General features: G+C 41.8%; 1 protein-coding gene across 1 annotated transcript in view; it reads left to right on the forward strand.

Annotated features, from left to right (window-relative positions):
- The window catches only part of AP1S3 (adaptor related protein complex 1 subunit sigma 3), an 80,598-nt gene extending 79,685 nt beyond the window's left edge, over positions 1–913 (forward strand). The window contains exon 5 of the mRNA XM_075529434.1: positions 693–913. Coding sequence (XP_075385549.1) covers positions 693–728 — 36 coding nt within the window. The 3' untranslated portion in view covers positions 729–913. The remainder of the gene's footprint in view (positions 1–692) is intronic.
- Positions 914–13,539: the final 12,626 nt, after the last annotated feature.

Consider the following 13,539-nt stretch of genomic DNA (forward strand, 5'->3'; position numbering starts at 1 on the left):
CGGTTTGGAAATATTAGGAAAACCAAAAGTGTTGGGAAGAGAAACTCTGGCTGATGGCATATTAGTAAACTCTGTATCTCACCATCTGATGATGAGGAGGGTAAAAACGAACCTGTATACTTTGTCGGAAATCTTTCTCAAAACATTTGGTAGAAATTCGTAAGGATAGTTCCTTTTTCCTCTAGCTCTTGGCAATAAGCAAAATTAAATGTTCCGGACAATATCCATAACGACACTGGAAGTGCCACAAGTTCAGGTCAATGGTGCTGTCTTCGTGATTGATTGTCATTCACTCACTCACGGTCCCATTCACTGCCATTGAGTAAGTTCCAGCTGAAAGGGACCCTAGACGACGGGTGGAACTGCCCCCAGTGAGTGTCCAAGACTACGACTCTTCCTGGAAGTAGATCGTCCCACTTAGAATCCCTCTAATCAGACATTCAGGTAGTGATCAAACTTGGCTTTTTCTCAGTTAAAAGTTACTTCGTTCTAGCCATATCTATATGTAGATATAAGTTGTATCAACTTTTCTGGATCAACATGCAAAGATTCATTTTCATATGTATTTTTGAGAACCTCTTTTCCTTAATTTCAAAAACCGAATGAATGAATGACAATGTTGATTTCACAGCCTGCTAGGGGAGGCCGTTGAAGGGGACATTGCTCTAACTGTGCTGTTTGTTCCGTTTCAGACCATGGAAGAATACATGAGCAAGCCTACATTTTAACTCTACATCCACGCGAAGACCCAGACGGCTGCATACCGTGCGCCTGCGAAGACAGAGTGTCTTGCATCGCACTGTTTGACAGCGCCTCTGGCATCTCGCCAGAAATAAGGGAAAGGGATCACAGACTAGCCAGATGAACAGTTGTTTATCCTATTTATACTTTTACTGTATTTCTGCATTAAAGAAAGTGCTGCACACTCAATGGGCTTAATGTTTCTTTGTAACGAGTTTAACGCTGATATTTTTCAGCTAACTTTGACAAAAGAGTCACAATATATATATCTCTTTGCTAGTTTTGATCCTTTCCTCAAGGTTGAAATCTATTTTGGTTTATTCCATGATTTTGAGTATAATACGTACCTTTTCTGTATATTTTACTGTCTAATTTTATGGACAGTTCAGTACTTTACTGTGCTTACATAATACTAATTTCACTATAGATACAAGGTATCTAATTTTTATTTTGTGAATTCATTTATCTTTTTCAGGATTGGATGTATGGAAAATAACCAAAGATAGTACAGAGTTGAATAAGTGTTTTTGATGCCTTAGAAGCTGCTACTAGCCTGAGATTTTAATTTTACATACTATGTATTTGTTAAAGTGTAAAGAGATACTGTGTAAGACTTCTCTTATTATTAAAAATAGTAGAACAAGGAGCAATAACAATAATGATCATTATTACTGCTAAATTATTACTTTTAAAAGTTCATGTTCAATGTAGTCTTAGTTGCCTGACAGATTTGGTTTCAAATGTTTTAATATATGTCTAGTATATTTGAAGACTTATTGTTTATCAGGTTGACTTAGAAAAGCGATTCTCAACCTGTGGGTCGCGACCCCTTTGGGTAGCGAATGACTCTTTTACAGGGGTCACCTGGTTCATAACAGTAGCAAAATGACAGTGATGAAGTAGCAATGAAAATAATTTTACGGTTGGGAGTGTCACCACAATATGAGGAACTGTATTAAAGGGTCGTGGCATTAGGAAGGTTGAGAGCCACTGGTTTAGAACATTTAGTGATGTTGATAGGTACCTTTGAGTTGGTCCTAACCCATAGTGACCCCGTGCACAATAGAACAAACACTGCCCAATCCCGTGTCATCCTGATAATCATTGCTGTGTTTGAGTCCACCATTGTAACCACCGCATCAGTCCATCTCACTAAGGGTCTTGACTTTTTCAATGCCCTGCTATGTTACCAAAGCATCATGTCTTTTCCCAGGAACTGGTCTCTTGGTAACATGTCTGAAATACATAAGACCAAGTCTCACCATCCTCACCTCTTTTTAAATTGCTTTTATTAGTTGGGATTTAATATATATCACATCATTCCATATTTCAATCATGTCAAGTAGAATGTACAATTGCTACCACAATCAGTTTCCGAACATTCTTTTTCTGCATGGACTCCTTGATATCTCCCTTTTACCCCTTCCCTCCACTGTACCCCTCAAGCCCCGAACCCCTTATTCTACTTGCTGTCCCTCTAGGTTCATCAATCCTGGGGTTTATATTCCAAAAATTGGGAAAACATAATGCAGCTTCAAGGGGGTAATCTCCATTGACATAGCACCTCTGAGATACACTCTAATGTGAATTAGAAAACAATACACACCAAAAATACAGAAAATTTGGGAAGCCAGATGAGGTCCACCCTGCGTCATAGGGCAAATCTGCTGACAAAGTTTTTCTTGGTCAAGTCACATTTATACCTTGGATCTTCTATCCTCCTCTCTCCCAAGCGCTCTGTTAGTGACCACTTTCCTCCTATCCCTCAATTGTGGATAAACGGAGTGCTCCTGAGGCTCATTCCCTGACTTGTTCCGCAAATGAATCTTGGGCTCACCGTGACATCCATTGCCTTCTGCACAAATTCTCTCAGTTTATACTCGGATACTGATCCCTCCATCTTCCAATCATAGGGATCCCAGTCTTTCCGTGACGGATGATGGTGTGCTTCTTCCTGTGGACTTAGTTGACATCTCCCTTAGATGGCTGCTTGTTTGGAGATAAGCCTTTAAGGCCCCAAACACGATTTTTATCTGCTAGCTGGGCACCATCTAATTTCTTCATCACACTGTGCTATAGTCACGTGTCTTCTGTGTTCCCTTGTTGAGGGTGAGCGTCAAACTGGACACGATGGAAGCACTAATTGTTCTTCAGTTGGAGCAAGGATTTCGTGTGAGCCCCAGACCCATTCCTGTATCTATGTGTGTTTTTTTTGCTTTTACTGTAATTGGGGAGTTAATACAAATGTCATATCTTTCCATGGCTCAGTCACGTGAAACAGAATTGTACCAGTGCTTCCATAGTAAGTCTTCAAACATCCTTTTCCTTCTGGGACTTCTTGACACCATCTCCCATTTATCGCCCCCACCCCTCTCTATCCCCCTCCCCCTGACCCTTGTTATAGTTGCTTTCCCTGTAGGCTCAGCATCCCTGGGTTTCATTTACTGAAAAACAGAAACAAACAACACAGCTTCTAGAGGGGACCCCCAGTGGTGGGTGCACCTGTGAGATGTACCCTAATAGAAACAAGCCTCAGCAAACTATAACAGAATAACTGCCCCAACATTGCCGGAATGACACGTCTTAATACAGCATACGGGGCATCGATGCAGCAAGCCTTGTCCTCCAACCAACAGGACACCGCTCTTGGTACAGCTGTCTTCTGCTGCCTCAGACACCATGTGTTTTCCGGCTCAAGTCCTCAGGTTACAAGTGTGTCTAAGGTAGAGTCCAGTTCACCCCGTGGAGTTCCCATAGGGGATCTCACCGATGCAGCCTCTGGAGCATGCTGTGCATTCTGAAGATCCAGGATTTGGTGTCCCAGTGTTCCACAGCACCCGGCCTGGGTTCCTGGGAAACTCAGATACCGCAGGTCAAGTCCGCCACTGCTACACGCCACTCATGACCCTCCCCACCGAATGTTCCAAGAACATCCTCAGTCTCTCCTTCCCCAGCCTGGAGGTCAGCCCTCGCTCCCTTCCCCTCAACAGGTATGCACATAAGTTCCCCCAAATATGACCAATTCCTCTCCCATCTCCTGCACTGTCTCACCCTACCAGTAAGCCTCATCCCTCTGATAGGGCCACCGCCTGGGGGGCCTCAGCCCAGCTCCACATGGCTCCCACTCAGCAGACAGCACCCCCCTCCTTCCCCTCTCCCCCTGACTATTTGATCCCAGCTGTTGTGAGGTGCCCTCCGGCCAAGTGACCTACACAATACTTAACCTGGAGTGGATGATGTGTGATCCATAGGCACTGGCCAGGCGCTCTCCCAGGCTGGCTGGTCCCAGCCAGGACTGGATGGCCTGCAAGCTCGAGCTTGCACCAGTTCTGCTGCTTGTTCCTAACGCAGTGGACTCAGACAGTGTTTGTCCTTTTGTGCTTGACTAACTTCACTCAGCACGACGTCTTCCAGATCCCTCCATGACTAGAGGTGTTCCTTCGCTGTTTTTAGGCATGCATAGTACTCCATTGTGTGTACCAGAGGCTTCTTTTTAATCCACCCTTCTATTGATGGGATTTAGGCTGTTTCCAGCTTCTTGCTGTTGTGCATTGTGCTACAGTGAACATGGGGGGGGGGGGGCAAGCGTCTGTTTGTGATCTAGTCCCTGCTTCTTGGGTGTGCGCCCAGTAACCATCCTAATTTTCAAGGAGTTTTCTGGCTGCACTTTTTCCAAGATAGAATTGTTTGTTCTTCTAGCAGCTCATGGTGTATTTAATATTCGTACATTTATTTTATGGATAATTCGAAATGATGTTAACAGCTCCCCAATCAGATAGTGCAGTTGCTATGTCAGATGCCTTTTCTTTCCCTGTCCCAGGCCCTCTCCCGATTCCCTGACCCCCTCAGGAAATATTTTCTGTGGACCACTATTGCTGTGATCCAGGTGCACCCATATCTCCTGGAGTGAGTTTTACAAACCAGCCAGTAAACTGGATCAGGCCTATATGGGGAAATAGTTGAGAGTAGTCTGTCTTGGTGTCCTGTGTTTTCAATGTTAGTTTTGAGGTTTTGGTATCGGTTTAGCATTATTCAGATTGGAGTAGTTAATGACCCTCCAGTGCTTTTCCTAAGGAAAATTAGTCTGCGTTTGGATTCGATAGGAGCCCCTGTGTGAGAGACCCTGAGAGGAGGCAGATGTAGTTAGTGAAAGCTGGTATGAAGCAGAGCAGGAGTGGATCAATTACTCAATATGACCATTGTTGAAAGGAAAGAATTCATCAGCCAACAATTACTAGGCTTTTAACATCTAATCTCGTCTCAAATTAGTAGAATTATATGTATGTATGGTATCATACTTATAATTGGGATTTAATGGTCATTTTATTTCTTTGTTTAGGTCTTTGATTGGTATATATATCAATTTATATATATACACACACACATTTATGTTTAAGAGAATGCTGTAAGACTAGACTTGTTGTAAATCCATCAGTACATTTCTAGCTCTTTTGGTGAAGATATTTGCTGGGCTTTACTCGAATGTTCTACACATATTTTGGATAACTATTTTCACATGAACCACTCTTCATTGCTCCACAGGCTTCATGTGATGCTGCACATGGAAAATGGACATTACAGTCTGGGGCATCTTACGTGGACATTAGTGAAAACAATCATGATGGTTTTTCTATATTATGCAATTGACAGTAAAATGACCAAGTTAAAAATGAATATTAAACTTGGATGAAACTTCCCAGTGCAGTGTTTTTAAATTTCTAATGAGGCATTTGAGTGCACTATCATGAATATGACTTTTATGTCAAGTGCGTGTCTTTGCTGGTGAAGTCTTTCGATGTGATCTTTTTACTTTCTGGGGACTTCTCCCAGCAAGGAGAAAACGCACACGCCAAGGAATGGGGTAAGGATGTATGACTTTTTCTCTGCCATCCTTTCCATTTGGTAACCTCATTTCTCTACATTAATAGTTCACCATGCAATCATTTATGAAATCTAGTAGCTCTTCCTGTTACTCATTAACACATGGGACGTTGACATTCCTTGTGATAAAGCAAATGGATTTTTAACTCCTCAAACCTCTTTGTCCTATGAAACAGATACTATCAATTACACATCACTAATGAGCTGCTTTTTACTTTTCTAATGAGCAATCAATAAACTTGGGAAAGGTTAATATATATTATTTAATGCACTCCCTGCAATTTTTATTGTTTATTCCAATGCTCTGAATGCGAATACAGGCAGCCAATGACTAATTTTCAATTTGCAGAGAAAGAGTAAAGTGTGTGTGTGTTATCCATTTCAATTTGAGCGTTTGACAAATCCTTTACCAGTTTCTGCTCAGAGCTAGTGCACTTTGGTGTAAAGAAGAAAAAACCCAGCAATAATTCCGATTGAGTTTTGTCGCAGGAAGCTGAAATCATGAGTGTCCTAGCTATGATTTTATTAGACTTGGTTTTATGTGGAATTCAGACCTACAGGCAGACGTTTGCTTTTGATGAGTTCTTTGTAAACCCACCGGTGAACTGAATGCTGGGGTCTTCAAACAAAACAGAGACGCCTTTCCCTTTGCAGTGTGTCATCAGGTCATCATTTAGGAAGTCTCTGTCTTAACCGTGTGTTTCAGGTGTCAACTTTCTACTTTGCTAGCTAATTTGTTTGCTTAAAAAACATAATAGGAGCCCGTTTCTTACATGTTTCGTGGGACACATGTTTCATGGGGCACAGTTACAAACCAGTGTAGATGAACCACTTTAAAATGATACAATAAGATTCCATCAACTTCTGGATTGGGTTGTCCTTTTTTGTCACCTGATGCATTCTCCTGTCTACTCCCAATAATCAAGAGTGATACTATAAAGCTTGTTTGGAAAAGGCTGAGAGCCTGCAGGCACGCGTACACAGTGAGCAGTTAGTTGTGCAGTTGGGTGCGATGTGTAGGTTTTTGCTATGACTGGCGCGGTAAGTTACAGCAACACTCTCCATGGTGCTGGTGTAATTCACATGGTAACTTTTCTTCCTTAAAATGCTTATGTATGGTTAACCCGGTGATCTGGCACGTACCTGTATAGTTAGTAGATGGATGCCAAATAACTTCCCTTGAAGTAAATAAGATGTTTGGGCTATAAAAGAAGAATGAGGTCTCCCGTCCTAAAGTAGATGAATCATCCTGCTTCCTGAGTCACTGCCCCCTGCCCCCCCGCCCCCCCCCCCCAATCATTTTGTGTGCTGAGAAGGCGGGTGGTTTGGGTGAATCTGTGAAGCTTCCCTTTCCAATGTTAATCGAACTTTTTCATTACGGTGGAGAAATCTCTGTAAGATTTAAGGCTATCTAAACAAGGAGACCTGCATCCATTTGGCCTTAAGCATTGGGCTGAGAAACAAAAGCTTTGGGGTTGAAACCCACCAACTGCTCTGCAGGAGCAAGACGAGGCTGTCCAGGCTGAAAAAAAACCCAGGGAGCGATTCCACTCTGTCCTGTAGGGTCCCTGTGAGTCGATATTGACACAATGGCAACGGGATGGAATATACATGTAAATAACTAAGGGGGTTGTGGTCAGAAAACTGATTTTCAAAAAATCCACCTCATTTTCATTCTTTAGAATGCTACACATGCAAGAAATCACAATCAAATTTATATGAAATTTTGAAATAATGCAGTTTTAATGAAAAGTACTGAAATATATTCCTTTCATTTAATACAATAGATACACTTCCTGAATTTTTTGAGAAATCAGGACCGCAGTTAGAAGGATGGAATGTACCGCAGCACTAATTTTCATTTAATAATAGGTACACTTCCCCAAAGCCTTCAGATATAAATATTACTTTCATTAGGTAGGGTTAACTATATTTTGGAAAATCTGTATCCCTTAATGGATTGATTTAATTAAATTATGTTTTTCTGTTAGAGATACATAACTTTCTGGAAATACTTTTTCTAACTCTTTGAAGGAGACTAGGAGCATGACTGTGTAGTTCTTCTGGTAATTAACCTTCACCTGTGCTCACACCTGTAAAGGAAAACAGGTTAATGAAATGTGCACTCTAGAGATAATTTCTTAATGAAATTCTATAGAGACAGGCTTTGGCTCATTATACCAGTAAGAGCCAATGCCAAATCAATGGGCAGGTGAATAAATGCATCTATGTATTACCGAGAAACATGAATAAAATCATTTGTTTCATGTAAGAACACTTATGCCAAAGTGATAAGAGTAGTAATTGTGAAGAAAACAACTGTGCTGACTTTATTAATAGAAAATTATATTTAAAATATAAAATCAGAACACATGAAGTTGGAGGACAATCTGTGTTTGACAGACACACAAAGAATCTCAAGGTCTATATCATGAATAAAGTCACGCGTTACCTGGTTATTCTAGGACGAGCTATCTATGAAGGCATGTCTGTTCAGCACCTCCCTGCCCTCTGGCAATGTTCCTACACTTCTGAGCCAACATAGGTACCTTTAAAATTTAGGAATCTTTCAGAAGCAACTACCTCAATTCTACACAGATAAAATTTTCAACCTTGGTGAACTTTTGAATTAATGGAAAATAATGGCTTAATTTTAACAATCATTTTATTCAGTTTCTTAAAGCAATACATGCCTGTACTGCTCTCGTTGGGATGCTCTGGGCCATAAGGATGAGTACCAAAATTACCGAGCAATTGGGTTCTCCTGTTGGCCCTGGCTGTACCAATTCCAGTCCTAGCTCATGAATTTCCACTTTGGAATGGATGAAATGTCAGGATAATGTTGGATGAGATTAGAATTGGATGTTGCTCAGTGGCCACAACTGAATATTTTGAGCAATGATTCTATAGAAGAATCCTTATCAAAAAGCGGGGAAATGTAAACAATTTCAAATTCTCAATCACCACCCACCCATCCCAGTCTATAGGAGGAAGCCATGCAGGCTGGATTGAACCCAGAAACCATTGTCTTGAGAAAATCTTTAAGCTCAAAATCAATAATATCACCGGAAGTCATCTTAAAACTAGCTTAAATAGCAAAAAAGGTCTGCCTTGAGAATTATTGTGGGGGGCCAACCTCCACATCCAAATGGGTCCCAGGGTGCAGTTGTGTACTTGAGGGTAAATTAAAGAGCTGTCAAAGGGCTCTTCCCTGACAACTGGGACCAGAGTGAGGGGACGAATGTTTTCTCTCACAAGCTTATATAATCTTAGGCATGCAAGCCACGTCACACACATATATAACAGGAAGAGGTTGTACTAGAGACATACATGTAATAGGAAGGGGACATACTAAGGGCATCTGATTCATAAAACCCTCCCACCTACCATCTTTCATCCTCTGGCCTGTTTGTCCCTGGAAGTGAACACCGGAGGATTCAGAGAAGGCAGAGCCACCAGATGGGAGGAGCTTGGAAAAGGCTCCTGGAGAGTCACTCCACTAGGGAGAGCCACACCAGGCTGTTGTATGCAACAGACGGGAGCTGTGTTCATCCACTGCTCTGGCTCTTCCTCCCCTTTCAAACAGTAGAAAGTTTACCATACTATATGAAACAATTATGCCCTGCCAGTGTCAGAATCTAGACATGAGAGACCAGGTTTACTTCAGAGTGCAGACAAATACAGCATCTTTTATAACGAATACAAGTAGCTAATGATCCGATGAGAGAGTCAGGGCCTAAAAAGTAGGTGCCAACTGGTAGAAGGGAAAGATGAAGCTGTTGCTATCCACAGAGGGGTTGCTGGTGGTGGAAATTAGGTCACTCGGGCAACTGGAAGCCGGCCTAGACAGTTTGTTTACCCTTTGCTAGCTGTAGAAAAAATAAATGATACAAAATAAATGGAGCCCCTTTGTGATTTCTTATACAAAATTGCATTTTCATTTTGTTTCTTGTAGAAAAGGTAAGACGTGGCTAATGAAGACCCAGAATTCCACATTAAGAAATAGCTGGACCTGCTGTTTTCCATAATCTACCACCTTACTATATAGCTCCAGGGCATTTTTGTTTTGATCTTAAACTGTTGTTTTTCCTCTGCACCTTTAATGGCTGGTGCAGCTTTTTTGCCTGACCTTTCCCCCCCCCCACAATAAAAAGGTGTTTTTTTAATTTAACCAAGGATAAAGTTTTATTTTTAGTTATTTTTTGTCATCTCCACTTCTTTTTCTGCCCCAGCAGTTTTATTGGCACATAATTTACATACCATACGATTCAATTGTTCAATTGTTCAATCATATCTAGGAAAAGTGTACAATCATCACCACATCAATTTTAGAGGACCCTCCTCCCCCAACCCGGTTAAATTGCCTTTAAAATGAGTTGTGCAATTACAATCCATTCTAGTGTTCCCTCGCCTGTAGTCTGACTTTTGAGCTGTCTATGTGGACTCCTCCTAAACTTTTATGTCCCACCTTTCACATTTCTTCCAGGTGCAAGTCTAGTCTCCTCTGGGCTCATCTCATCTTCCTTTGCACTCTTACTATTTATTCCTTTACCTGAATTATAATCAATTTGATGGCAGTGAGTTTTGAGATTCTGTATATCCAAATCCTTTAATACCCAACTCAAGTGTCACCTTCTTAATGAATCCTCTCTCATTTCACTCTTCTTTCCTTCTCAGAATTCTCTTTGTGATACTGTATCTCCCCTTTTAATCTTATCGCTACTTAAATGTATGTTTATATCTTGTGATGCTCTTTAAGCAAGATGTGAATCTGTGTGCATGATTGCTTTTATGAATCTCCTAAGGGCCTACCGTATACACATTTTTATGAATCTGCTTTCATGAATCTCCTAAGGGCCTGCTGCATGCACACACATATATAATAATTAATATAAAATTACTAATAACTATCAGATAAAAATGTGAAAACGCTTTTCAAAAGATATACACATATTTCCCTTAACACTCCTAAACTGAAATGTTCTGGAACACTCACCAGACCTTCATTAGACTAGCACACAGCCTACATATTTTTAGAGTGCCTTCATCAAGAGAGTATTTTAGCTTTGATAAAGAGTCTATACTGTTTCTTCTACATGTCTTGTGTTCAGAGCAATCTTGGATTTCTACAACATGGTACAATCCCAAAACTTCAAGTGACCTTCTGCTACCCTAGATTTTTTCCCCCTTCTTTTATCTACTTCTGCATACTCACCTGACCCACATCAGTGCCTATCAATAGATATTTACTTAAGTGAAACTTGAGTGATGAAAGACTAAACACAATACAGCACTTACTTGGCTACAGTTGGCCCTGTAATAGCAATAAAATAATGAAAATTAAAACTGAGCCTGTGGTGACGGTATCGTGAGGATATGTTTTATATCTTGTGAAAGAAACAAGTGGGCTGGGACCAGAAATGAAGCTACCCCATTTGTAGAGCAGCCTTAATTCAACAGTGTTCCTGGGAGTGACATGCTGGGCTTTTATACTGAAGCCATTTATCTGGGTTGTGAACCCATTGTCAGCTCTTGCCAGCATGATGAAGGAGACCAGATGTTCTGTTGATGGGGCTGTAAAAGGAGAATCACTCTTTCAGAGAAACTTGGTTCATTTCAATCCAAAGGTGGGCCTTTCTAATTAGAATTCTAGTTGTGTTAGGTGGAGTAGGAGCTTTTTCTAAAAGATTGTTGCAGGACCTAGCTTTTTTTTTTTTTACAGTCAATGTAAGCAATTCTTTATTTTAATTATTTTAAAAATCATTTTATTGAGAGCTCGTACAACTCATTACAATCCTTTCATCCATCCATCCATCCATCCATTGTGTCAAACACATTTGTGGATTTGTTACCATCATCATTTTCAAAGCATTTTCTTTCTACCCGAGCCCTTGGTATCAGCTCCTCATTTCCCCCACCTCCCTCCCACAGGACACAGCTCTTTGTCGCGCAGGCATCCCCTCTTTGATGGGGATGATTTTTAACTCACAAAGCAGAAAGGGGTGGCAAGCGAATTCTTCTCTGACACGTAGTCTACTTTGTGCCCTCTGCTACCGTGAACACTGTGTGAAGGCCTGTGACAAGTCTGTGGGTAGCACAAACAACTAATGGGCACAGCTGCTAACCCCAAGATTGGAAGTGTGAGTGCAGTGGGAAGCACGTTGGAAGCAAGGCCTGGTGATCTGCCCCTGAAGAATCAGCCACTGGGAATCCTCTAACTCACCATTCTACTCAGACACATGGGGTCACCAGGAGTTCAAACTGACTTGACCATAAATGCTTGACTCATTGGAACATCTGTGCAAATGAAGTTGTTTCAAAGGCATATTTTAAAAAGATAAATGGAAAAAACACCCTTTTTCCAGAAGCCTACAGGTAGCAGCAGGTAGCAGTTGCCATGGGAAAGACGGGCTCGCAGTTGGGTTTCACACAAGACCTAGCGAAGGTGTTACTCATAAGACACAGATTAGGCAACTGCTGTTTATTATAGTTTAGAACAAATGAGGAAGGGCCAATAGTAGGGAAAGCACAGTCCACATTGGTAATGTAAATATAAAGATTCCTCTTTGTGCTCCTTTTTACGGAGTGAAAAGTAGTAAAATAAGGATTTTTACAGTTGTAGACATGGTGTGGAAGCCACGTTTGACCTTCCTTGTTTACACAAAGCAGAAGGAGAAGCCAACACCGCATCAGCCCAAGGTGGATTGCCACAAGGCAGAGGTCAGACATGCCTCCAGCCTCCATCATTCTTTACCATATTCTGCTTCTCCGCTGGGTTCATAATCTGTTGCGATGTTCACATAGAATTCACAGACAACACTCACGATTATGGGGGTTTACTAGAGAAGTTAACAGCTCACGAGAAGTCAGAATCAGAAAACATTAAGGATACAGTCTTTTGTCCACAGTACCACCACAGTACCACCTCTTCTCAGCCCGCTCTCTGGTTTGCAGCGTCTCAGTCATGCAGTCCCTTGGCCTCTGCCTCCATGAGCCAGGAAGCCTGCCTGCTGCCCAGCCTCACTGCCCCCTGGTCTGGGCAGTGTGGCTTCTCGGTCCTAGCTCCTGGTGTCTCTGCCTCAGAAGAGATCGCGCACCTGCTGTACTGGTGGCTCTTCTTGGTGGTCACGGGAATCTGTTCTGCCTCGGAGATGGCGCACTTATACTCAGATAAATGATCAAACTGACCAGTGTCCAAGGTAGTCTTCTACGTTTCATTTGCATGTCCCCACCCAGTCACTGGTGGGCCTTACAAAGCCTCTGGATGGAAGCCCCATACTGAAGTAGTTGGATGATTGTAGGTCAACTAGACTTTCATGGCACAGGTGGAGTTGAACCTGTCAGTCAAGTGGTAGCTTGATGTCACTTCTTTGGGGGTGTGGTCTTTTGTACAAGAGAGAGGAGCTCGGGGAACTGCCTCTCTCTCTCTCTCTCTCTCTCTCTCTGCCACTTTGCCTTCCTACCTGCTGGGACTCTGTACTTGTCTCAAGGGGCGGCCCTATGTGGATTGCCCAGCCCAGGGAGCTGTCAGTGCCTTGCTGTGTTTCCACCCATCGTAGATCCACATGACTGCACCCAGAAACCTGCGATCATCTGCTTCCTGCTTCACTTTTCTCTTTTTAAAGACAGCTTTATTAGTGCTTCATCCACATGTTATACAATTCAATAATTCAGTCACATCAAGAAAAGCTGTACAATGGTCGCCACATTCAATCCTAGGACATTATCTTTTTCCTTGTACTCGTTATCCATGTAATTCTATTTTTTCTAATTGTGGCAAAAATATACACAGCAAAATGTCCTCCAATCGCACAACTTGTACATGTATAATTCTGTGCCATTGATTAGACTCTTCATGCTGCACAACCATTATCTATATCCTTTTCCAAGTTATCCCACCGCCATTAACATAAGCGC

This window comes from Tenrec ecaudatus, chromosome 13 (assembly GCF_050624435.1).
Source record: "Tenrec ecaudatus isolate mTenEca1 chromosome 13, mTenEca1.hap1, whole genome shotgun sequence".
In the NCBI taxonomy this organism is placed as follows: domain Eukaryota; kingdom Metazoa; phylum Chordata; class Mammalia; order Afrosoricida; family Tenrecidae; genus Tenrec; species Tenrec ecaudatus.